The 27,419-nt window shown below is 44.0% G+C and overlaps 1 protein-coding gene across 1 annotated transcript; it reads right to left on the bottom strand.

Moving 5' to 3' along the window:
• Positions 1 to 361: 361 nt before the first annotated feature.
• CCBE1 (collagen and calcium binding EGF domains 1) lies at positions 362 to 25,972 on the bottom strand. The gene is given in 10 exon segments (XM_050912986.1): positions 362 to 793; positions 1,898 to 1,933; positions 2,496 to 2,531; positions 2,624 to 2,763; positions 4,814 to 4,934; positions 10,052 to 10,158; positions 15,967 to 16,104; positions 16,848 to 16,982; positions 22,571 to 22,625; positions 25,787 to 25,972. Coding segments are annotated over 10 exon segments (1,188 nt in total). The 3' UTR covers positions 362 to 559.
• Between the last annotated feature and the right edge of the window lie 1,447 nt (positions 25,973 to 27,419).

Below are 27,419 nucleotides of genomic sequence, written 5' to 3' on the forward strand. Positions count from 1 at the left end.
TTGCCTTTTTCTGCCATGGTGGGGCATAATAGAAGACGACATTTCACTTACAGCTAGCCTCTGCCGTGAAATAGGGATCCACTTTTCACACTCTCCTAAGCCTGGGGACAGTAGCTGAAGACTTGAGTTCAGTGGTATATTATATTTACATGTGTAAAGTAATTGTGGACCAAAGTTTTCATGATTGACATCATTCAGGGATGATGTTCAGCTACCCCCCCACCCCTGGCAAAATTTGGGTACTGGGTCATTTCGACATAGAATGCAAGGCAGGCAGATGAAATGCTGTGGTCTGCGCCATTAGCTAGAGCGTGCCTTAATCATATTATATACTAAGAAAGTTTTCTTGATAATCTAGGTACAACGCACAGTGCAGGCTTGACGGTATGGAATTACTGCAAGGAGGCTACCATGAACCAGGAAAGCTACAGTACAGGCAGCACGATTGGGGAAAAGCAGAGAGAAAAGTGGGAAATTATATATATATATATATTTTACATTGTCAGTGCATTTTTATATTGAAGAACTCTAAAGGGGCTCTATTTTTCAGTAGGCGTAGCTAAGGATGGGCTGCCTTCTGTATCCTGGAGTCTCTGGGTGCTGCCCGTGGCTTGTAGTCTTCTCCAGATCCAAAATCTACTGTGTCATGATAGTTTGTAAATTCCTGAGGTAATGGAAACTCCTCTGTTGATGAATGAGTCCTGTGTCCAAACACTCTCTCTTGCAGCTCAGCGATGTCATTTCTGATGTCTGCCATCATCAGCAATAGGAAATCAAATGAGCCTGGTGGGCCCTGCAGTCACAAGGCACGATCATTAATAATAACCCACTTCGCTCTTACAGTTTTCAAACAGGTTGATATAATTACTCTTGCAGGGGTAACTCAGTAAAATACTGCTTCATATCAATTGCCGAAAGTTAACGGCCTGTTTTTGAATCAACTTGCTCAGGAAACAATTTCCAAAAGAAGGCAAATGTTTTTGCAGACAGGGCCTACATTTACACGATGCTCAGCCCTTTTGTTACTTAACAATTCCTTTGCTATAGCTCCTTCCTAAGAGTATCTTGACACCTCATGGGAACAGAGGACATAAATCTTGGTTCCCTCTGTTCATTCTTATTAAACTGATAGAAATTACGTTCTTAGAATGACTAATCAATCAATAATTATTATTTATTTAAAAAATTTTCTCAAGAATGCTGGTATTTGGAAGGTGTCTTTTCAATATGGTAACCTCACTGCTGTCCATCACTTACTAAACATACTGGTAATTACAATGCGGAGAGTATCCATCTGGTTTTATCTGATTTTAGAAAATCATCACTTCTTTTCGGCTGACTTCACACACTAATACCAAGGACACCCTGCTGGACACACTCTTAAAAATCCATTCCACCAATGAGAAAACACCATAAAAAACAAATTTTTAAACAATTTCACCTGGAAACAGATTGTAAATACTCATCCTTCTCCTGATGACTTGCTCAAAGCCTATAGCTTCCCAAAATCCCAGAGAGAGACGAGGGGCAGGATTTTAAAAGGTTCCAGGGATCAAACTCCCATTAGGAGCAGTGCCTGAACTGTAGTAACTAGCACTCTGCATGGGGTCTCATCCTACTGCCTTCTGAGGATGTCCCACCACTGTTGCACGGCAGAGGTGCACTTACTGCCTTCAGTGTCGCACCCAGCAAGGGAAGAGGTGTGTAGGCAAAAACATTTGGATGAAAACAGGTCATTACTTTCTTTCCAATAACATTTTCTGTGCATGTCAAGTATCTTTCACTGTGCTCTTGACACAGGAGAGGTTTGGTTTGTTTTTTATTTCCTTTTGGCTGACCTGTTGTTAGTAGTCAACATCACTCTGTTGTGGAAATTCCTCCTGTGAGCAATACTTACAGGTATCCCCTTTGGTCCTGGTGCGCCTCGCTCCCCCTGTAATCAATACCACCTCAGTTAGTTTGCTGTGACTAAAGGAGACCAAAAAAATCACAGTTTGCCTCTGCAGACTCCCTTACTTACTGTCCCCAGATCAAGAATCATCAGCTTACACTTGCTCGGAAAAGAAAAGAAAGTGAAGGAGGAACGCAAGGAAATTGCCGCTGATTCTAGTGGGAGCAGAGCTGGGCACTTCTGATATTTCTCCTAGACAGTAACAAGCAAACCAGTTAACAGGAGAAATTCACAAAAGAGCAGTCTAATGAAATGGGCTAAAGCATCAGTGTTTCATCATGGAAAAGCCAGAAGAGCTGCAGAGAAAGGAAAGGAGGCTGCTTGACAGATAGCCTGCCAGGGCTATTTGCAAGACCTAAGGAATGGCAAGCACAAAATAGCAGAAGGAGGACATGAAGGGATGGGACAACAGGATGTTTTCAGCTTAGCGAAGGAAATGAGGTGGTAAACGGGTGTGACTACAAGTGAGTAGAGGGTCTCTCTAGCAAGCCTGCACTTCACATGTGCATGTGCCCACGTTATGGAAAACAGTACCTCTCCTCACCTTGCTACCATCTCTCCCTGGGGCTCCTGGTGGGCCCTGCAAGAGAAAAGAAAGTGTTCACAAGGACGTGAGAAGTTGTGGAGCTAAGGCCAATTGTGCAATGCACGACAGGAGATGAGAATACTGACCACGGGGCCCCGTCTGCCCTGCTTAATATGTGATATGTCTGGAGATGGGCCCATAGGTCCCATTGATCCACGAGGGCCTGGCTGTCCGGGAGGTCCAGGTGACCCAGGAACTCCTTGACTCCCTTTTGGTCCTGGAGCCCCTGCAATCGACAGCAAAGATTACCTGCTAGGGAAAGCCTTCAGGACACTTCATCAGTGCCAGCAGCGGGGAGTGACCATTTTTTGAACCACTCAATGGACTGGTTGCCTTCACACACCCACATCCACAACAACACAACTAACACAGCAGTCATCTGGGACAACATTACTCCTTGTCACAGTAGCTACAAGAGATGTTCACAAAACCATTAAACCTTGTGTCTACAAAGAAGCCAAGACTGCCACTGCCAGGTGGTTAGGGACACAGACAGGGAATCATAAGAAAAGCAGAAATGCCTCATTTTCACACAAAGAAGAAAAGAACAAGTCACATTTGAGGAACACCTCATAGAAAGAAAACCTCAGAAAACTCATGGGAATGTTGGGTCGAAGGCATCTACATGACTGGCACAGAAGCAAGCCCTTTTCAGTGGTGGGTTGCACCTCTCTTTTGCCCAGTAGGGAAGCCGATGTGTCAAGGGCAAAAAAGGCTCTGTTCTTCCATTTTGCTTTATATCCTTTTCAGCTTCTGCTGTTTCGGCAGAGAATGTTCGTTTTTAGGAAGCACACAGGCAACAGAACATATGTTTAGCTCAAGAGAAACAATATGAAAAGCAAAACAGAAAATCAGGCACCTGAAACAACATTTGCCCAAAATAAAGACTGTTAAAGTGTCACTAGCTGAATTGCTTTATAATTAGAGGGGAAAGCACTTTTCTGCATACTGAAGGCATGTGAAAGACAGAAAATGAAAGGCAGAGAGTAAAAAGGGTTCAGCAGGACAGAATATGTACAGTTAGGGCTTTCAAAGGGAGTAAAATCAAGTTCAGTGATGAACCTCTCGGACTCCTCCTGACGACCCAGCCGCACTGTTGCTAACGGCAGGGCACGGGAGGGGGTGAGCAGGGATGGTTTCCAAGCGGAACAGATAATTCTACAGTACCTTGGACAGCTCGGTCATGGGGAAACCAGATGGAAGACCTGCAGTCAGGCCTACGTTAGAGAGATTGCAAGGCGATGCACTGTACAGTTCCGAGTCTGACGCAGATCTCTAACCATATTGTCCTTGCACTTATGATATACTGAAGACTGAAGATACTCATCCTCCAAGAAAATGAGATAAAGACTCAAAAGCCAAAGCAAGACTGCAAAAGTGGGGATAAATGGGGGGGGGGGGGGGGGGGGGGGGGGGCAGTTCAGTAGGGAGTAAATCAAGCCTCATAAGGAATATCTGCTAGTCCTCTGTAAGAATCTTCCTGAAACCCAGCACAATGCTAAAATTCCTTGGATTTATCGCTAACACAAAATTAGATCTGCATTCAAAGATTGCAGATTCTGCATTCAAAGATTGCAGATTCTGCATTCAAAGATTCATAATCTGCATTCAAAGATTCATAGATTGCATGAGTTTGCAAAATTTTTAGCATAACTGGCTGCCGGTTGCAAGGTGTCTGGCTTAAGTTAGACCTTTAGGAACTCTCTGCTTTTCTCATTGTTTCAAGCTATACCTTAGCAAAGAAGGTGTGAGTGGAGTTTTACTTTTCTTTTCAGATTCCTCTGAATCTGGAACACAACATAAACCCAACAAATGAATCCTTGCAAAACCAGACAAGGAAAAAGAAAACAGTTGGCACAAACCCCCGCAAACTGAAAGCACATTTTCTGCTCTACTAATGACAGTGAGCCAAAGCAATAGGTGTTCCTGAAATGAAATGGAGAGTGTTTTAAGACAGAGTTAAAATACAGGAAATGACAACTGAAGCAGGTGAGGCATCCCAGAGAGAGGGAGAAATTTAACACATACTGGACAAACACAGCTTGCATGCCAAGAAACACATGGAGACTAAGACACAATGGATGATGTTAGACAGTTGGCAGAGGCTGACCATAATGACCAGAAAGTTTTTCTTTTTAAATGTAGCACAAACGCAAATATAATAATGACAATCAAAATATGAAACACACGAAATCCTATCACACTGAAAGATTGAAGCTTATTATTTTTATTCATAGCACTATTGCACATTCACATCCCTCTGGTCTGTATCTTACCTGGAGGGCCTTGTTGGCCAGGCTGGCCTGGGGGGCCAGGGATATATGCATTAGATGCAAGCACTTTTTCACCAGTGATTTGCTTGTTAAGATCAGCAGCATTATTTGGTAGCAAAGCAACCTGCCAAAACCAAAAATCACTGTAAGCCCTTCATCATTCAGCTGGATAAATTACATTCTTGGTTAAGCTTTCATGTGGACAAACAGCATATTTAAATACTTCAGTAAAATATAAAATGTTTAATCATAGCCTTCATTGAAATGATCAGAAAAAAATGTTACTCTGTGAGGCTGTTCACTTTTCAAGTCACCATGGAAATACTGCAAGACAATCCAAATGGAGGGCAGGAGAAATTCAGGAGAGATACAGCAACAAGTTGTCAAAAACTGAAGTCTCATAACTGCTTGGATCTTCTCAGGAAACCTTGTTTTCCTTATTGAAGTTTTCTCTATTCATTTACTGCCCTTTCTCAGGGCAGCATTTGCTTAGATATTTAAGTTCTCAATTGCGGCACAAGCCGCTAACTTTTCATAGGTTTCAATGAGAGCCCCAAATCCTTTGTGGATCTGGCCCTGTAACCACACTATTTAACCCGATAGATGTCTGGATCTGCTCTGCATAGAGACACAAGGCTAAAGTAAGTGAAAATATAAGGAGAATTGCACACTACAGTTTAAAATGTCATTGTCCGTTACATCAGAGGTTTAATTATCCATGAAACATTAATCTGCCCAGATTGAATATATTTAATAATTAAACATATTTAGAAATATTCTGCAAATGTTTAGTCTCTTCAGAGGCAGCTGAAGGGAGATGACAAGCCAGAAGACTGGTCTGCAGCAAGGAAAGAAGTTTATTAGTGGTGAGTGGCTGCATGTAGAGTTGGGAATTTTGCTCTGCCAAATGGAACTGAAGAGCTGTTTCAGCAACACCAGGGCAGATCTATCCCTGGGTCAGCTTTGTTGCTCCCTGAATGAATTTGGCTCACTGGATAATTTGATGCTGGATTCTGCAACACTTGCGTGGGAGAGCTGCATTAAATAAAATACATGATGACTCCTGCTATCTGACAATGCTTTTAATCAGCTATTTGGAATCCCCTGCACTGGACTGTTCTCAAGACTCCTACTTGTTTCTGTAATTTACTTGATATACACCCTCCTGCCCTTATTGCAAACCTAATGTTTGTAATGCACAGAAAAAAAAAAATCCTATGCACTTGCAGTGCATACTATAACTGGGCAAAGTTCTTTTGGCAAACAAGTTATTACTTAAGGAATGCACTTTAAGGGCAACCAGTGGTGCTAGCAGTTTGGGGTTGGATGCACAGAACAGTTCTGAAGCAAGCAAAAGTGAGAAAAAAAAAGTTAGAAATGCTGAGACAGTTCCTGGTGGCATTTCCGAAACACCAGTTTGATTTTCAGACTGGAATTCAAAATGCAGTGACAGGAATACAAGGATTTATCAGCCATTTGTGACTCAGTTTTTGGAGAGCATTGCTGTTCCAAAGACAAAATGACTGCACTAAAGGCAAATTAAGTGACATGATGTAAGTCTTACAAGAATTTGGTAGATTCACTCCGCTCCCACAGAAATCAGTGGATGGATGAGCTCAGCACTTTATAGAAGCCCCACAGGGTGTTTCTTGTGTGCTTAGTCCTACGAATCCGCTCACATTGCAAATGGGGATCCAGCACACCTACTGCTCTGGGGTGGGCTGTCATCTTTGGTTTTCCAAAGAAAAACATCTGCTTTGTTTACCAATGACCGTTCAGCTTTCTCAGCCAACATCCCAGCCATTGCAGCACAACATCCCAGCCATTGCAGCACAGACCAAAGGGTAGGACTGCTGAAGATAAAGGGCTGCTCCATGGGTCACAGCACCTTACACCTGGGGCTGAAGAGGAAAATTCAGTAGCTGGAGGCTCTCATAGCCACATTGGCCAGGGACCTCCTGTGCGGGTCAGCACACTGCAAAGTTTTGTTTCCCGGAGGTGCATCCACCCTGACCAGGGCAGGGTCCTGGCTGGATACGAATGGAAGGTTGCAAGGACCATCATGCTGCAAAACTTCCACTACGTGACACAAATCAACCAAGGGGTCTGCAGTGCCAACGCTGCCATGCTAAAACTGAGACTCAGAGTTAAATCCTGTGACTACCTGAGAGCATTATATCTTTCGGGCAGTTTTTGTGATAATATTTTCAGTGTCATCAGTGAGTGTTTCTCCTTAGGGGTGGCCACAGTTGAGTGACAGATTAATTGATGTCCTCTTTAGAGCTTAAATTTCTGACCAGATCCTATTTTGGGGATTTATTGCTATCCCAGCTGATAAATAGACATCACTTAGTATATAGTACCTGCCATTAATACTTTTCAGGTTATATTGCAAATGGCTAGGCTGGAGTAAAATGGTGCACTTAGTGGCAAAGACTCATCATGAAGAGGATTTGGAAGTCTATTCTTTTCTGTTGCTTAAATATTGACTGGTTCCTGCCAGCAAGGCTGTTGTAACAACTTAGTAAGTTAAAAAAATCACATAGCTGCTGTGAAAGCATCTACACATGCTTCCCCACTGAGTCAGCTGGACTTGAGGCATACACTAGGAGTGCCAAAATAACCCAGGCTCTGGTCTAGCTCACTGCTCTTTGATATCTTCTGGCCAGAAAATGGTTGTTACATACACTGGGGCCAAACCATGTGTTTTTGATGTTGACTCACATCCTCTTAGGGATTGGCTACGCTCACTGGCCTAATTACTATTTCACCTTTTAACTGAACCAGGATCCTGGTCCAGGGTGACCTTGGCTTTCTCCATCCACAGCTCCAAACCTTAATGGCCCTTGGAAAATAATTTTTTTTCCATGTGCGTGCAAATATTAGTGAAGGTAAACTTTAAAGAAAGACAGTACCAGAAACAAGACTCCCATATGCTGTGTTGCATGCTGCATCTGAACTTTTGTGTAGTTTCTAGGAGATCCGTGGTTTAGACAACTTTGGCAGTGCTTGACAGGAGTGATGTGGAACATGGCTTTCTAATTAAGATGTTTAAACACATCTGTGCAGTACGATTCAGCTTACTTTATTTTTTAAAAATTCTTGGCTGTGTGTCAGCATGTCAGGTATCTTTCCCCCAGTTTTTCAGCTTTCCACTCTTCTTCCTTCCAGCAAGGTCTGAGATCAACCTAGGACTGCCCACAGCCCCGTGGTATATCGGGACAGTGAATCCCACTGGATAACCACACACGGTGACTTTCTGTTCCTGATCCTAGAACTACTCTGTCCTGGATATGGAATGGATGTTGCAATCCTCCAAAAAGGTATTGGTGCCATTACCGGAGGTAGCAGGACTTGAGTTCACCCCTGTCCTTTCCTAAGGAGACACAAAACCATACCTCCCACTTTCAGAAGCATACCCCAATTCCCAGTTGTAGGGTTTGCTGGATTGGATCCTTCACAGGCTCTTCTGCTAAAATAATTTTGCATAAAGTTCATAAAATCTGAAAGCCTTAACCACAAGACTGAAGACTCATTCCCATAAACTGTCTCTCTGGCAGACAGAAATGATTTTTTCTGTGCAAAACAGAACAGCTTCAACCACAGATATTGAGAGACGTCCTCCCCAGAAGAACTTGGCCATGGCGAGCGGCTGGTGAAACATGAGGGTTCATGTATCCCTGGGCAGAGAAGCAGCACGAGGCCAGATCTCCTCTCAGCGTGGATAAAAGCTCTCCTCTCTGTGGGGTAAAAAATGCTGAGGGTATCAGGGGACCATCTCTTCCAGCTCTGTCTGTGTGAGGCACAACCCAGTGGGCTCCCTCTGAAGATGCCAAATAGATCAAGTCCCACTAGGAAGATACCTGGGGAAAATTTAGGCTATGGACCATGACAGGACTTAGCTATGAGACAAGAGTGAGCTGCTTAGTTTGGCCACAGCTACTGTACCAGCGCCTGCAGTGACACGTATCGATGGTCTTATTTTTGTAGGAGTGAGCTTTGAACACAGGCCCCTAACAGTGGAAGTTAGACACAGAAAACTTTCCATTAATTCAGGCCATTGGTTTCCATCAATTCTTGCAGCAAAGAACTTGGCCAACAGTGTGACCCCAGATCCCTCCCTGGAGGTCAGTGTGAGCCTGCTCAGCATCACGGACTGCGGCTGGACAAACAGCCACTCAAAAGCACGGATCCTTTTTTAACCTGTCTGCTACCATTTGTTTGAAAAACAGAATTTCCATCATACTTCCACACTTGTCTTCATGCCGATTCAGAAGGAAAACATGACATTTTGAGATTTTTGAGATAAAGAGTATCTCTAATCTCAGTGTATTTCATTTTAGTGAAGCAGATTTCTTTCTTCCTAATATAAATTACATTGAATGAATAACATTAAATGCAACAAGTGAATACACCAAATATTGTGTTTTGACACAATGAATTTAAATGAGCACCCTGGGTGCAATAATTATGGCCTGTCAACATGAATTGCTGAGAATACTCCTGCAGAACATTTCAATTTGAGAGAACCTGAATGTTCAAAGGAGATGTCACCAGAAAAGACATTGCACCTGCATCCCTGCACTTGGCTCTCCAAATTCTAGGCTGGGTCTCTGGGTTATTTCAATCCTACTCAAGTGCAAAAGGAGGCCACATATAGGAGCAGTTAAAGGCCAGGGGAAGTTTTAAAGTGCATTACTCTCTACTTGTAAGGACATAGGTGAAAACAAAAAAGGTTGTGGCTGAGGGTTTTTCTTTTTAAAAAAATCAAAGCTAGTGATGTTTTTGTTTAGCCACACACCTCCTATTTGGCAAGAATCCTGTATCAGCACCCTATTAATGCAAAATCATGTTCTCCCATGTTCCCGCATCTGCAGAATGTCTTGCACTTGCTTATACTAAAGGTGGATCAAGTCCAAAATCCTGTGCATTCAGAATGAATGAAAAGCTGAGGCCAGCGCAGATTGCCAAGAAACCTGGGCTCAGAGTGGGATGGGTGTTTGCCAGGCTCTGTTACCACGAGCTTGGTGACAGCTCCACAAGCTTGGTTAGCAATCTGCTTACAAGCAATACAGAAGCATAAGGAAGAGATGCCATTCCTACATGATTTTAAAATATATTGCCCTCATCTTTATGAGCACAAGAGCCACATGGCAGTGACAGCTCCAAACACTTAAATTTAACCTCAGTTGTCATAAAACATGCAGGTCTGGCAAAGACATAGCTGATCAGTGTTCATACCTTTTGCTTCAGTTGTAAAACCGTCTGCTTTATTTGATGAAATTCCTTACAAGAGGCACAGCATGTCCCTGGTTTCGCCACATTTTCAGATTTCTCAGGAAGCCCAGCTGAAAGAAAGCAGTTTCCAATACAAATATAAAGATCCAAAGGAAAGAAATTCATAAAGTGATTGCAAAAGCAACTTGAAGGTTGTTACATTTCCCTAGACTGTGAAAAGAGGAGAGAATCTTGCCATTATTAATGCTTTGACTGTGAATTGCTATGTAAGGCTGAGAAACTTCGCAGGGACAGCTCTGAGCTCACTTTTAAAGCAGCTGTTTCCAGTTAACAGTCCCCCAAGATTTTCTTTGTTTAATACCTGGAAAAGTTTACACCCCTTCTTTTATCTTTGTGTTTAGAGTAGACTAACCCTATAGATCTGAACTGATTTACAGTCCCCTGAAGGGCAAATTTTCATATGCTATAAATTACAGTAAAATCCCTCACAATATGGTCATGTCATTCACTTTGCACAAACTGCTCTTTATCATCGCCGGTTATTCCTCCCTGCGATGGAATCAGCCTGAGCAGAGATGGGGATTGAGATTAATGACAGGGATTTAAATCCACACAAGAGAAAGGGTCACACCTGTTGATACTACGCATGAATGGGATCTTTTCACGAATCCATTAAATGATTCAAACTGTAAGACATATCGCAAATGTTATTTTTATCCTTTTCCCAGTGCCATACACAGTGAAGCACTTCTGCATCACAAACAAACAAGCATTGTTTTAACAGATGTCCACTTAAAGAGAAATGTGGTTTCCAAAACACAGGGTGACACATACGGGCAAACTCTAGGTGAGCTTTTTTCCTTCCACATATAGGCGTTGAGAAGCATCAAGTGTATTGAGTCTCTGCATATGATGTGTGGCCTTGTACAATGCTACCTTGAAGGGTTATTGGACACCTTTGAATGCTGACCTTTCAGAGCATGCCCTGTAATGGAAAAAATCTGCAGGTGCTCCTGGGTAAAGCCAGCAAATCTTCAAAATCTTCAAGAAGGATCAACTACAATGCGCTTAGCTGTTGTGTTATACTTCTCACTTGGACACACACTTTAATGTCCTTCATCGTTTCAGAAATGTGTATTGATTTTGAAAAGATCTGCATCATTTTAAATAAAACCAGAATTTTCTAATACTAAAGACATTACGTGACTTTAAATGTTTGCAGGGTCCAATAAGGACTATTGCATCCGACAGATAGCCATCTATGGACCACCGATGCACAAATTTAGGAAAAACTGATTTTCGGTACGTTTAGTCCATTGGATATAATGCCATGTCAGGTATGCCTGATTTGAGAAGACAAAGATTTATTTCTTTTATCTCTTAATCAGGTAGGAGAGGGCTGTAAGGGCAAGACGCTGGAATGACTGGCAGCGTTAAGACTGCTATTAGCACTGAACTGATCAGAAGATTAGGAGGCAAAGGCTTTGGGGTTTTCCCCACTCATCAACTGCTGGCTCCCACAGCTGCAGTCCAATGGCATTACAATAATACACAATTTATTTAACATTTTTATGGCAGTAAGCACACTGCTATTTGAGCTTCCCAGCCCTTCCTGATAGCACATGGCTTGGTAATACCTGAACAGCTTTCTGTACAGTGTTCAGACAGCTCCAAGATTTAAGGCCAAAAGGTACTACCTGGGATTTTCCGATGAACTCTACATGACATGTGATAGAATTTCACCAAATCGCAGCTATGCTGGCTCCAAGACTATTTGGCCACAACACCTCCCAGAGGGACTCCAGCCTTTGTGTGAAGATACCTGAATACACAGCATCCACTGGTTTCCTTCCTCACTGTAGGAATTCCTCACTGCTGTATTTCTAATGCTAACCATTTTGCCTTTGACTCCTTCCAAAGCCTCTTTGCCCATAAGCCTTTCTCTGATAGATTAAAGAATCTGCACCACGCAGGAGTTTTTTCCCTTAACAAGGAATTGATCTGCTGTAATCAAGACACCTCTTGATATTTCTATAAGGTAAGTTTTCTCTTGACCACAAGTCAGTATTGTGGCTCCCTCATGGAGTTCTTCCTCCCTCTCCAATTTTTCAGCTTCCTTTAAAAAAACCAATGTTTTGATATATCCATTTTTGGACCTGCATAGTATTTACAGATGCACATATATAGAGCCATTAGAAAAAATGCCTTTTTTTTTTCCAAACTCCAATAAAGTTCAGGTATGGTACTAGTCTTAAGCAAAATTTCTTTTAATAGCTATCTTACCAAATTAGTTCCCTCATATTGTGTTAAGAAATGTTGCTGAAAGCAACATACAGTCATAGGGAGAAACTGCCAGAGCCTCTGCTATTTGAAACCTATTGCAATCCCACTAGAATCAGTGGAATTATGTGCAGATTAAGAAGCGGTGAATTTGGCCTCATGTTTCATTATAAAACCCAGTTTATCTTCCAGAAGGATGTGGCACACAGGGCTGACAAGTATAGATAAAACAGGGCTGTGACAATCCATAGAGATGAATGCGGGGGGGGTGTCAGCTAATATTTGGGAAATATCATACCAGTGGGATTTCTGCAAATCCAGTTGGATTGACTTGTCAGAGGAAGAAGTCCAACAGTGTCATATAAGCAAGCGTGAGCTGCGTCCCAGGAGAGAGGTGGAATCCCCCTAACTCATACCAGACAGAGGTGATGATTTGCCCAGTGAAGGAGTCATCCATCAAACATTCGTTCTACCCCCATCTGATCCTGTATCAGGACCAAACTACGAATACAGCCAGAATAAAGCATGGATAAAGCCAGAAGCCACCTAGGACAGGCCAGAGGGGGCAGGAAGCAATTAAATGGAGCCACTCACGCACAGTGCAGAAACAGAGGTCACCTACCAGGGTCAGTTTGGCCAGCACTGAGCAAGGCACTTATACAGCCTGTTTCCATTGCACAGACCTACACCAGGAAACTAAAATTATTTTGGAGAAGGCTTAAACCAGCCCCATTTTATGAAGGCTTTCCAAAGCATGAAGTCCAGCTCACGTGTGACGTTGCTGTCTTGATGGGGGTCCTTTCATCTCGGCAAGACATCGGTGAGCCCCATGGCGCCTATCGATAAGAGATCTGCTCAGGGGAGCAATGTGTTTTCTTTGCATGTGCTCGAAGACTCTGTCTTGCTGATGCTGGAAGAGAAGGAGATGCTGGCGGGGGAGAGCTCTGCGGGGAGCTGTGCCGTGGGCGGTCTTCGCATGGAGGCTGTTGAGTTGATCATCTGTGTTCTATCATCTGGGCTCAGCCTGCTGAGATGGTTTCATTTGCCTACTTCTGTGCGGGTAGCTGTATTGTCTCCGTCAAATGCAACATGACTGTGGATGCGGGAAAAATGCTCCCTGTTCTTGTGCCCACTAACAAACCCAAAGCTCTCGTTCAAGCCGACTTACGGAGCCAAAAACGTGCCTGGATTGCAGCCTTCAGGCATGGCACGATGAAAACGTGCAACATGGTTAGAGCGGGAGAGGGATACATGTGTTTTCATGTCTCTCACACTAAATTTTAAAATAAAATTTAAGTGTTCCAGCTACCATGAAAAGCCAATCATCTGTTTATTAGGAAGTCATTCCAGCGCGGATGCGGTGCTCTCCGGGGCGGTGCAGGGCTGGGGCTGACCACGGGGTGGTGCGTCGCTACTGCCGGTTCCTCACAGCTGCCGAAAACCTGGATTTTCTTTGCGATGAGTTATGGACACAAGCCCTCTGAAATAGCGACGGCCAATTCCTCTTTCATTTGCACCAGAGGTCTGGCAACTAGTAACATTAACTTGGGAGTACAGCAGAAAGTGTCCTTCTCTGCTTTGCACAGCTAATTTGGGAAATGTCTTGAGAGATGGTGGGTATTTCATTCCAGATTAACTACTGGAACTGACGTTTTTACATGCCATGTACATTCAGTGTAAAATTGGTGTTTTTCAAATATTAGAATTATTTGCACAGCCTTGAATATTTTGAATGTTTGGTTATCCTGAATGCTTTGGACATTACTCTGTCAGGAAATTTGAACTAGCCAGAGGAAAAGTTAACTAAAAAGACTATTTGCAAGGGGATTATATAGGTTATATCTCTTTCCTTTATGACCCCCCTCCCCACATTTATAAGGAAAAAAAATTTGAAAACTACAAAGAACAATTAAAGTTAATGGAGTGGCTCCAGTTACACATTTTCAGAGGAAAATCAAAATTATAAATTGCTCTGGCCATCCAGCAGGATTTGGAGCACCCAGTGATACGTGTGTTCAGGCATTAGTTGATGAACCTATGGTAAGTCACCATTCATCAAAAGAGGGGTTTTTTTTCCCAGAGCACAGGTTGTTCTCTTCCTCCTTTCTTTTTAAATTGTCATATCAGTATTTAATCTGCAGTACCCTAAATGCTGTAATTTAATAACTGGGATGAGGTCAAAAACTTTAAAATCATTTATACACAGCACACATATATACTTTGAAACCAACAACAAAAAGCAAGAGCAAGCCCTTTCCCATCACATATTATTTTCATTAAAAAAATAAAAAATCTGACTGTAGTCACAAGACACACAAACTAATTGCAGGTCAGCAGAATTCAGTGTTACTCAATGTAATTTAGCAATTGATTTAAGCAATGCTTAAAAAGTGCGTGGAATTCCCAGGCACACCTTCTCTGAGCCTCTGAGTGCCCAGGGGCACTAACCACCCAACCCAGGGCCATTTGCTAATCTCAGATGTAGGCATGTAAACACAAATTCAAGTCACTGAAATTAATTTAATTAACAGATGAAATTAATGAAGGCTTATGAGGGTTAGCATCTGGCAATTTTTTTTTCCTATGTCTCCTGAGCTCTGGACTGCAAACTAGGTATAATCCAGGTTGGTATATGAGCAAAATATGGCTTTTAGCAGATGGATCCAGCAGAAATGGTCTAACTGAAGCCGTAACGGCAAGTTTCACTGTTCAGCCACTCTTCCTCTCCAGGGGAAGATGCTTTCCATATCCTTCAATGTACTTGTGGTCTTTCTTTATAATGTGTGTTGTGGTTTAACCCCAGCCAGCAGCTAAGCACCACGCAGCTGCTCCCTCACTCCCCTCCCTGCTCCCAGTGGGATGGGGAGGAGAATCAGGAAAGAAGGTAAAACTCGTGGGTTGACATAAGAATGATTTAATAACTAAAGTAAAATAAAATATAATACTAACAATAATAATAATGAAATATAATAATACTACTAATTAATAGTAATGAAAAGGAATATAACAAAAAAAAAGGGGGGGGGGCGGGGAACCCCAGTGATGCACAATGCAATTGCTCACCACCCGCTGACTGATGCCCGAGCAGCAATCTGCCCCTCCCGGCCAACTCCCCCCAGTTTATATACAGGGCATGACGTTCCATGGTATGGAATAGCCCTTTGGCTAGTGCAGGTCAGCTGCCCTGGCCATGCTCCCTCTCAGCTTCTTGCACACCTGCTTGCTGGCAGAGCATGGGAAACTGAAAAGTCCTTGGCTTAAGATAAGCGCTACTTAGCAACAACTAAAACATCAGCGTGTTATCAACAGTATTCTCACATTAAATCCAAAACACAGCACTGTACCAGCTACTACGAAGAAAATTAACTCTGTCCCAGCCGAAACCAGGACAATGTGACTACTGATTTACTGCTCTGTGTGTGCAGCTCATAAACCGGGGAGGAGGACAGTGTGTGGCAGGATGGCTCCACAGGCGCTTGAGTGCCCAGTGAATAACGCGGGCCCTCCAGGAGCATCAGCTACATCCCAGCTTCAGACCCCTGCTCCAAGTGTAGTGTAGGGAGCAGTTCCTCTTCACGACAGATCAACCTTTTAGACAGCCCTTTGGCCCAGGACCTTTAACCCCCACTAGCATATACCTTTATCTCCTTTGGTGCATGTCTTGCCATCCTCCTCCCGGATATAGCCTTCATGACACTCGCACCTGTAGCTGCCCATGGTGTTGACACAGATCTGAGAGCACAGCGTCCCATTGCTCATGGCACACTCGTCGATATCTGGAGAGGAGCAAGAGTTCAAAATGTCCTAAAGCTGGAGGCTTCAGACCTCAAATACAATAAAAGACTTCCTTTAAAGGTATCAGGAGATTTTGTGGTTAAATAGAGTAATTGCAGCACCACTGGTGCTTTGGGCTGGAGCTCTGCGCAAACTGCACTATTATTATTAACACACCTGGCATTTTATCGGTAAACGTTGCTTGACCATTTCTTTGCATTGAAAAGCTCACAAGCAAAGATCCATCCTGCAAACCTTGGCTCCTTGGCACAGCAAACCACCCAGGGCAGGGCAGGACTAGCCACACAAGGACCGCATGTAAATGATCAGTCCTGAATTAGATACTGGCCATCTGAACCAAACCCCAAGGATTTATTCTCATAATTAGGCCCAATTATAGTGCTTTGAGGGTTACTGTTAGAATCATGTCCCTTGTCTCAGGCCAAAACCCCAAATATGGCTCAAAAGCTGCAGGAAGAATTAATAAAGGGAAAATTACATCAGCCCAACACTTCAAAGTGTTTGGGTGCATATGTCTCATTTTAGGTACTACCTCCTAATAATTCCAGGGGGATTTAGATCTCTTAGTTCTGGGAACCAATCCTTAACATAGTTAAAAACCACATTTCTTCTGTAATAGCAACGAGAATAAGAAAGGTTTCAGATCTAAACTGACTCCTAAAAGACCTGAGGGAGCAGGATGTATCATTAACCAGAGATGAGCTCAACATGCACTTCTACCTACCCAGGCAGTAAGGCTTCTCTCTGTTCCTGTGCCTCTCCCGATCATAGCGGTACCCAGGATAGCAAGTGCATAAGACTCGCCCAAAGTTATCCGTGCACTGCTGTTCGCAGGGAGCTTCGGCACAGACATCATAGTCTAGAGAGAGAAAAATGTGATTAGGAAAAATACCAATGGCAGTAGCTGGATGATACTTTGACAGCAAATGTTTTACCTCTCTGCTAATTCATAAAGTTGAGTTACATTGTTTTTAAGGACTGAAGGAACCTAGAAATAAAACATTCATGAGACATAAGCAAAGAATTATAGTAAAATTGTAATTGCTAATCACAGCTGTACAGTAGTTTGACTATTTCTTAAAGTTGGATTTTAAGCAAGGGCCACTTTCCCAGTTTGCAGAACTTAAGAATTCTTCTCACAGAAATATTAAATTACCTAAAAGTTTTTTGCTGTTTTCTTCCACAAATTTTTAAGTGCTGATAGCAACATTTCCGATGCAGAATACTGTGAAACACTGTGAGGCTAACTGCCAAACCAGGCAGAAATTGTATCATAAGGTAAAGTTAATTAAAATCACACAGTAATTGTTCAAAGCCAGATATAACCCTTCTAGCAAAGAACACATTGTTACAAAACCATCATCACTCTTAATAATAGCAATGTGCAGATTAGGGTATGGTAAGTCACTGGCTGGCCTTGTCAGTGAAGTCCCCAAAAGGCTGAAGTACCCGTTTGAAACCCAAAGGAGAGTCAATCTGTTTCTGATTTCACTGCTATGTAACAGCAGAGCTGAAGTCCAGGGAATGGACACCAGAGCAAAAGAGGGTCTGGCCCGCATCCCTGCCTTGCCAGGGCCTGGATTTGGCCCCTGGCGTCAGGGGTGGGGGGAGATGGGCAGCCCCCGGCTGTGGGTGCAAGGGCTTCTGAGCGCCATGGGGAACATTTGCCAAGAGAAGACAGGAGCTGAAGCAGGATCTAGTCTCAAAACCAGCTCAGGCAAACCCTGCTGAAGGTCGGGTTTTATGCCAAAGCAAGTGGCAGTTTCTGTGATCATTTCAGAGGAACATCATCCTGCACGCAGCACCCACATGGTTGTCACTGTGACCCTCCAGTGACTGGGTACTGGGGGGCCACAGCAGAAATATCCTGTCCCTGCCCCAGACCAAATACATCTAAACCAAACCTAAGTATTTCAACCGAGCTCCCAGCAACACACTGTGTTTCCATATATACAGTATAAAATAATTAAAACCCAAACTCATTATTGACTCACACTAATGACTAGCAGACATCTCTGGGTACAATGATTCTTCCAAACAATTAAAATGAAATAATAGATCGTAAAGCAAGTGAAACCACATTTGCTGTACAAAGTATATAGAGCACATGTGTAGCACTGGGGGCAAAAGTGACAGTGTGCCAAGGTACAGAAAAGCACCAAATGAGACTTAACAAGCTGCTGTATGTCACACCAGAGCCCCTTAGACCAAAAAATACTATTGTAATGGTGCCAAGCATTTCCTCTCTTGTGCTTGTCACCTTTTGAATAGCAGGCACCCTTTCTTTCCTTCTTACTTCACAACTGTGTTGATTTTAACTCTTGAAGTCTGCCTGCAGTGCTGTGGTGGTGAATGGCAGTGCCACGACCCCCAGCAGTTGAACAGCGCAGAGCCTTGCACAAGCATGGAAGAAAAACATGCCCCTTGCCTTCAAACATGGTCAGCCTTGGGGCTAGTTTGGGCGTTTTAGGTGATGCTGGGGCTGTAAACTCCTGTTACATTTGGCACTACTAAATAGTCCCAAATATAAAGCATTAGTGGTGTTTTTCCTGGGCACGGCTGCAATTTTCATTTTCCACTGGAATAAAATCAGATGGAGAACAGGCTAGTATGCCCAGTACTGAGGTGAACATGCCTGCTCCTTAGCCAGCGTGCCCACACAGATGCTGGATTTGGCCTGTGCCATGTTCAGTCTATTCAGAGTGGAGGCAAAACGAGCTCTGTGCTCCCTGCTCTTCCATGAATAGATGTGCCCTAATAATATCATAAAAACTGGCGTGGGAAGGGACCATCTCCCACCACAACCAGGATTAGCTATGCGTAAACCTTTCCTAATAGACATTCATCTAACCTGTACCTAGAAATCCCTGAGGGATGGAGATGCCCCACCATGCAGTCTATTCCCAAGATTAAATATCCTTGCAGATAGAAAGCTTTTTACTCATATCTAATCCAAACTCTCCTTATAGCCATTTAAGCCCATTATTTGTGTCCTCTGCCTCTTGGCCGTGAAGAACAGTTTACCTTCCCCCTTGCTGCAAGTTTTCACATACCTAAAAACTGTTATCACGTCTCCCCTCAGCCTCCTTTTCTCTAGACTAAACAATGCCAGTTCTTTTTAATCGTCTCTCTTTTGCCATATTTCATGTAACTAGTCTTTAAATATGGTTTTCACATCCACCTTAGCAGAGCTCCATCAAGACCATTGCTCCATTTACTTTCACAGAAAGCTAGGGAAGGGTCCAGGAGGAGGAAATCTCCCTGCTGGTGGTTGCCACCCAGTCAACCCAAATCACACAATGGCTGTGGGCAGGTCCCATGTCACAGAGCTGTGCGTCCCCAGGGCTTTGTGCCAGGTAGCACGACTCCCTCAGGAACAGTCCTCACAACTGGGATGAAATCGAGCAAAAGCTGCTGCACCATCTCTGTGTGCTCTGCAGAACCGAGGATGCACACGCCCTCCCACGTTCAAGCCCCTTGTCTGCCAGTCCAGCCTAAGAAATGTCGTTTCAGGATGAATCAAAGCCACACGGTGAGGATCAGGTTGTTCCAAACTTTAGGAAAATACAAAAACCCGAAGCAGAATAACAAATGTCCCTACGTATATTTCAGTGAACTCAGGAATGACAACGCAGCATGGAAGGTTGCACCACGGAAACTTCTGAAATAGCATTAGTGAGGAAAGAGCAGATCTGATTAGTGTTTGCCTGTCATAGAGTATTTTGCTCTGAATTAATCCACAGCCAAGAAACTCAAGTAACAAACCAGTGGCAGGGAGGGTGCTCTCCAAAAGAAGCTGTTTCAGACCACATCTGTCCCTGCTTTACTCTTGGTGATGCCATGAGACAGGGCTTGGTTGGAGCTGTGAGTCTCCAAAGCAAAGAAGGAGGAGATCATTCAGGAGAAAAGGGTGAGGAGCTCTTTTTTGACCTGCTTCGCTGGTCAGGTGGAGCAGGAAGAGATGCTACAGGGGAAATCAGGCACACAAAGCAAACTCCTCTTGATGTGATCTGAGGATCATTGCTCCCTGCTCCTGCAGCTGAAACCCAGAGCAAGAAGGTGAGTCCAAAGCAAATGAAGTGCAGAACCTGGGGGCATGGACTCATACTGGACTGCACTGATTTCTGTTGCTTTTCAAGGGCAGACGAGAAATAACAGGACAGAAACCAAAGATGGACATGGACAAAGACACAACCCTTTGGAAAAGAGTCTGTTTAAATAACAGTTGTCAAGAAAGAGATTGGTGTCTTCCCAAGGCAGCCGTAAGAGGGTGGACAAGGGAGTGTCGATCCCTCTCCCAACCCTCCTCCCTGCAGCCACTGCGAAATCACGGAGAAGACAGGGCTGGAACTACTTCTCAAGGCTTTGACTTGCCAGTACTGGATTAAAAGGTGCAGATGTGCTCTAATAAACTCACATCTGTAATGTATTTATGTGCCTGTGTCGAGATACATTTCATACAGCTACTCTGTCAAGATTATGCCAAAACAATGTGTGAAGAGCCAAGTGACGTCTTGTAACAGAGTAAGTGAAACTAGTGCTTCACTGAATCATGTTTCTCGTCCCTATACCAACAGCCTAAGGTCGTCTCAGATGTTATAGCAATTGCTGTGGCCTTTGAAGTTCAAGGCAAAATACAGATTGAGCAGAAAAAGGGGGAATGGAGACACAAAAGGAGAGAAGCCACAGCCAGCAGAGAAATTCAATTAGTGGCAGAAACTGTCAGGTTACTGAGATGCAGTTAATAGACAGGATTAAGCGAAGTCAGTGGGTACATAATAAAAGCTGCTTTCATAATCACCTAAAACCTCAAGAGATGAAAATTAGAAACCTAAAATAATATATTGCCATGGCTCTCATTTTGTTTTTGCTCCTATTACTTCTCCTGCTGTATCCATTATATTTAGTGAATAACCAGCATATAAAATTGTTACAATCCATAGGAAAACTGGAGGCCAGACTGTAAAGTCCTGGCTTCTTTCCACCCTGCACACAACCGCCTTGCACAACACAGCACAATTGCCTCCTCCAAGTGTCCGTCTTGCACTGGAGCTGTCATCTCATGTCACACACACTGAGACAAGACTCACTACAAAACTGCAGGACGAGGAACTCCTTGTGAGCATCAGTTTCACCCAAACCCTACCGAGCTCCCCGGGGCTCAGGGTGGCACCGTGAGCTGTTTCTTTGCAAGGAAGCAGCAAATGCACAATTCCTGTTTTGAGAAGATGTGGGGTTTTTTTTTTTTCGTTTTTTCTTTTTTTGCAACCAGTGTTCTAGTGTTTCCAGCCAGCAGCAAAGAAGATACAAATTAAAAAAAAAAAGCAGCAGGATCAGAGTTTGGGTTATAATCCCTGTTGGCTGGAGATTGTAACTCAAAAACCAGCTGACTCTCTCCAGTATGTTAATTTGTCACTTTTCTTTTCAAAACATTACCATCCCAAACTGGGAAAACTCTCAGGTCAACTCGAGGCTTTCCATATGTCATCAAATAGAAGGATGTGTTACCATAAACCAACTTTTTAACCTGCTTTCTGGAGAAAACAAGGATTATTGGCTTGTTGTCTCCGGCTGTTTGCTTCTGCCTGACAGTTCTGCTCCTGTAACTTCAGAGCCAATTTCATCCAAATTGGGCAAAGCGGTGGGAGTGATTGAAGAAGTCACCTTGCTACTGCTCACGTGACGCCGTCGGCTGGGTACACCCAACAGAGGCATCCCCCAGGGTTAAGGCAGGCAGAGCTCAGCCTTTTCCTAAATGAGATCCCATTGCAGCAACCTCTGAGCATTGGGACCCTGGTACTGCCTTTGCAAAGCATACGGGCAGCTCCTCTCTGCCAGGAGGGGATTGTTCCCTTTTCACTACTGCATGAACTACCCCGAGTAATTCTCCGTCTCCTTCTGTCCCTGGTGACAAGGATGCCGTGCCCATGACCAGGAGAGGCAGTGGAAGAGAGATGCTGTTTGGTGATGCTCTCCCCTCGCTGACGTCTTTGGGAAATAGGTAACTAAAGGCAGGACTAGCTCACCTAGTCACCCACTCCCCGTGCACTTACAAGCCAAATCGGCTGTGCCAGATCCAAGGGGTACATGGGGAAAGCCATCAGCCAGGAAAGGTGTGCTCCTGAGTGCACAGAGCGCTCCCGTGTACCTAGCCAAGAGCAGAACGTGTCCCTCTGTTTGCAGCAGGTTGTGGTACAAGATCTGTGCAGCCATGTATACTTAGGGGAGGATCAAAGCTTGGCACGCTAAGCGAAACTTTTGGAAGACGCTGATCTTTTTATTTTCCCAACAATTTCTTGGAAACAGTTCCCTCACTGACACACGAGATATGGCTGAGCCTGTGCTTATACCAGGATGCTCTTCCAAACCAGCAGTGTGGAGAACAGGGCAAATGGGGAAAGACAAATCCACGGGGACACAAGGGGTAAGAACAGTGAAATCACATACCTTCAGGGATGCACTGTCCAAGAACAAACTTATAACCCTTACAGCATTTTTTCCTGAAAAACAATAAAATAAATAAATGAATAAATAAATATATTCTCTAAAGGTTGGTGCTGCCTTTAAAAACAGTCATGGGTAGATCATGGATGTGATGAACCAAACAAGATGAGGATCCTGAGCTTTGCAGTTGGAGGTATCTCAGCATTACAGAACGCAACATGGAAACCCAGCGCTCAGTCCCTGAGGCATTCTAAATGACAGCATGGCCAGCCGCCTCAGGAGCCTGGAGCTGGGTACCCCAACACTGACCCACTCAACATCCCAAGTAGTTTCTGAGAACCCTGCTCCCTTGTGTTGAAAGGATGCAGCACACCTCGGTGCTGTCCATATGCACAACTCAGGTCATAATTTTCATGATATAGTGAAGGGTGTTTTCAAACATCTGCCATTACAATGTAAACATGCAGAAAGGGGTAAGTCGCAGCGAGGAGTACACACAAGACAAATGTTATCAGTCATTTCTCATCTTTTAATAAACCTGCAATGTGATAAGTGAAATATATTGGGTATTTCAACTGGAGCAAGGGAGAGTATCTTACATAGGCAGGGGGACAAAACTGTAGTGAAGAGTCAATAGGATCCGATACTTTTTATGTGCCTATGACATGAACAAAGTCTGAGTGCTGAGAAATTAATGTTTCTTACACACTGGCCTGTAACGACATTTAGGCATTCAGCTATACCTGCCTGTTTGCTCTCTAGGCAGCAAATCACAAGAAGTCACCAGGACTCCCAGCAGTGCTGAGGAGCCTTTACAAATGGCTGTGTCCCTCATCACCCTGAGAGCTACTCGCTGCAGGAACCTGGTAACCTTCAAAGGGTCCCATGTTGGTGGCTACCAGGACTGCCGCAGGAGAAGCAAACTGCTGTTCAGTGCGCTATTTTATCAAGTCTATGTGAGTCTGAGGGGGGAAAAACTCTGTATTTTACAAATTCACAGTTTTTCATGCCTTGTGGACATGCTGAAATATCTGCAAAACTGGGAAACCATCCATTTGGTCTTATCTTTTAATTCAATAACTGACGCAGAAGAGTGCTAAAGCCATGGCAGTCAATGACACAACACTCCCCTAGACAACACACAGCCATCACAAATCATCATTACGTTGAATTTAAATCAACTCTCATTTGCAACTGACCACTTAAAACAAACAATGCATTACTCCAAACTATGTAAAAACAAACTTTGGCTCCATATTTTACCCTCTTCCAAAGAATAGCTGGAATATAAATTATGCTTAATGAAGGTTGAACATCTGAAGAGGAAGCCTTGCTTTGTTATGCAAACAGTGGTCCCTCATTAGACTTTTCTCCAAACACTGCTGTGAAGTGTTATCTGCAAGACAAACAAATGCAGGAGGAATGAGTTCAAAGGTGCATTGGGGAGGCTGTTCCTATGCTGCAAGCCATGCCGATGGCTTTCCAAGTGCACACTCATCTCCTCCTGTCTGCGGAAGAAGGGAGGCTGATAAAGGCTTGCTTGTAGCTGCTCTTCAGAGGAAGATACAGCCTGGCTTGAGAGAGGGCTGGGAGATGGGAAAGGAGAGGAGGGCATCCCTGCCATGAGATGCTGACCTGCAGGGTTGTGCCAGCTAGAACTAACCAGAAAGAGGGAGCAGCAGCTTTCATCATTTCTACCCTTCTCCCTTGGAATTCCCACTTGATTTTCAGGCTTAGGACCCATAGGACTCCCACCCTTGGAGTGGCTTGTGGCAACAGATGCAAACCTCAGCTGGCACAGCCTGCTCCTGGGTAAGGGCTCGCCTGCTGGGAACCTTGCAGGAGCAGCCTCTCTCCTCTCAACTTGGCTGGCAGTGGCTTTTGGCTGGACTTGTTGGCTTTCTTGTGGCTAAACTGTGGTTTTATCTGCCTTCCTGGATTCTCCTGATAGCCAAACCGCTTGCCCTGATCAAGCTCCTCTCCCACAGCCACACACTGAGAACCCACCACACACTGAGTTACAGCCATTAAATACTGCCCCGGCACCCTGAAGCAAGCACAGCCTTGCATAGCCTCACCAGGGGTTGCTCCAGTTAAAGCAACCAGAAAATCGTGCTGCCCTGATAGATATCCAAGCCCCTGCTGAAATCCATCTCTTCAACGACTTCCACAGGGGGATGAGATGTTTTTGAGAAATCATTTCCTTGTTTTCAGTCTCACTTTCAATTTTTGTTGAATCTTCCCAGGTTTTACCAGTAAGGAGTTTTGGAAATATTTTCTCTAAATACCTGAAGATTTTTCCACATCATGAAAGCTTTAAATTACACCTAAAGAAGTTGTTTAGAGGAGGGATACCCTGCTTTCAGGATCACACTTCAGAAACCAATTCCCCATGATAATCAGTTCCCAGTTCAAGATTACAGATGTCTGCATTAGCGCAGCCCGTACTCAACAGCAAGCTTCAGCCATCAGCATGATTTTGCCAGGGAAACTGCTACTTTAGGGTTAATGCACAGGAAATACAATACGACAATACCCATTTCTCTGAACATTACATTGCAATCCTGGGATTCCTGCATGCTTTAGCTTTTTACATTCTTAAAGAGAAATCTGTCAAAATGATGGACACATGAGTTGATCATTAGCAAAGGCATTTTAATAGCAATACTCATTTTCAGACATCCAGCTCCAGGTTGACATGTCTAATCAACATTGCACAGCAGCGATCTTGTTATACATAATGAGAGGTAAGAGGGGGTCCCCACTGATAATTTTAGCTGCTGAATAACTTTCAGTGAGGCGGTTGCTACGCAGCTGTACATGTGAGCATGCATCAAACACAAACTAATACAGAGCTGTGTAAGAAGCTCAACCACTAAAATTTGGATCTACAGGGGAATCCAGTTGATTCGTTAACTTGAAATCTGGTTTCCAAAAGGAGAAACTTCTGGCAGACTTATCTGTTACAGCTTTTAATGGGGTGCTTCAGCTATTAAAAATATAGCAACTTCTGATTCTCATGCAGTCTTCACTCAGGAACATGCACAAGCCCAAATTCGCAGAGCGTTTTGAGCACCATGAATTCAATCACTGGAACGTCTAGCTTTTGTGTTGCCTGTAAGAAAATCCATAGCGATAGGGACTCTCTCAAAGCAAAGTCACCCTTTTTTTCTGAACGGTAGCTGCAGGAGAAGCAGGGAGATGTTGAATTACTCCCCTCTGCTCTGGAGGTCAAGGTGCTCCTGGATCACTGAATGTCAGAAGATGGGATTTAGGGTCAAACCTTTGATACCAATAAACACATCTGTGACTAGGCAAGCAGCGTATCTGCCTTTGTTGCAGCCTTTTGTGGCCCAACACCTTGCAGACTGAGAGGGGAGCTGAGCTTTCCAGGAGCAACCCCATGTCCCATCGCCCGCAGGTCCCCCCAGTGCCTGACGCACAGCGGTGCACCAGCACAGCACCCCGTGCCCTATCTTGCAAAGCGGTAGCTGCTTGATAGCATCGCCCCAGACAGGCAGGACGAAAGGCAAGATGCATGGAATGTGGCTTCATTAAGCCACCACTTTATTAAGTTAGCTTATCTGGCAGCTATCAGCAGTAACTCATCCAGTGCTGACCACATTTTTTTCCCATAATTGTTTCCACCTGGTGCAGAGCTGCCATCGCCCCCAGCCTACCTCCTTCTCTGCACCGGGACACCGCAGCCGGTGGCGGTGCCGGAGAGACCGGGCTGTGCTGAACGGAGAAAACACTTCTGTGTGAGAGGGAAGGGAGTGATTCAGGGTCCTACAGCAGCTGAAATGCTTTGGAAATGCAAACAATAACAGGATAAACATTTAAAGTGATAATTAACCTGTACCCGCCTGCAGGAACATGGCAGTGACTTGGGCTGTGACAACGGCTGGCTCAGAGCTGCTTGATGCATTACTGAGGTTCTGGTTAACTTCAGCAAATGCAACTCTAAAACTCTATCGTGACAATTATGTTGAAAAAGGTACATGATGGCCATTTAGTGATTGAAAAAAGGGAAAGCAAAGGGGAAATGCGAAGGGAACGGAAAAAGAAAAGTTTTATACTGGTTTCAGACGAACATAATATGTTAAGGAAACTCTTGCTAAAGATGTCAAAAGTAGAAACAAAAGAGTCTACTCTAGGAAATATTTGCCTCCTAGGAGCAAAGCAGACACAGAAATCCCTATGCTGAGTCAGAAAGTGAGTTCTTAGGATAAAATATTACCCTTACTTTATCCCTACAACGCTGGGGTTCAGACAGACAGTCAGCCTCCAGGATGGCTCACCCAGACAGAGGTAATTCAGGCAGAGGCACTTTACCTCCCATTCAGCGGGGCTAGGAGCACAGGCACGGACAGTTTCTATACCTCAGCTGATGCCTGACGTCGCTTCACTGGAAGATGCGGCAGCTCTGCAGGTGGTCAGGCAGGTCAAATCCCTCCTCTCTGACACGCTATTTCTGACCCATGAATGTCAGAAGAGTCGCAGTTTAGGGGGCATAAGAGCTGCTTAACATCTTATGTAGGTTTAGATATATCAACACTGTTCTCCCAGTCAGTGCTGGTAGAAAGTAATGATAATACAATTGAGCAAATGTATTTAATCAAAAACCCAATTTCCTATTGGGAAAAGATAGAAAAGAATTTTTTTAACCAGATTTCTTCAGACAACGTCTGAACATGAACTCAAACTTGAACAAAACACAAACTCATGAGAACTTGTGCTGTATCTTGAAGACCTGAGTCAGCAAAGGCCGTGGCACGGCTGTGTTTAATTGCACAAAGGGGTCTTTGTTAGACTGGCTCCTTATTGTGCCTGCCCAGTGTTTCTTTTTGAT

Source organism: Gymnogyps californianus, chromosome Z (genome assembly GCF_018139145.2).
Source record: "Gymnogyps californianus isolate 813 chromosome Z, ASM1813914v2, whole genome shotgun sequence".
Classification (NCBI taxonomy): domain Eukaryota; kingdom Metazoa; phylum Chordata; class Aves; order Accipitriformes; family Cathartidae; genus Gymnogyps; species Gymnogyps californianus.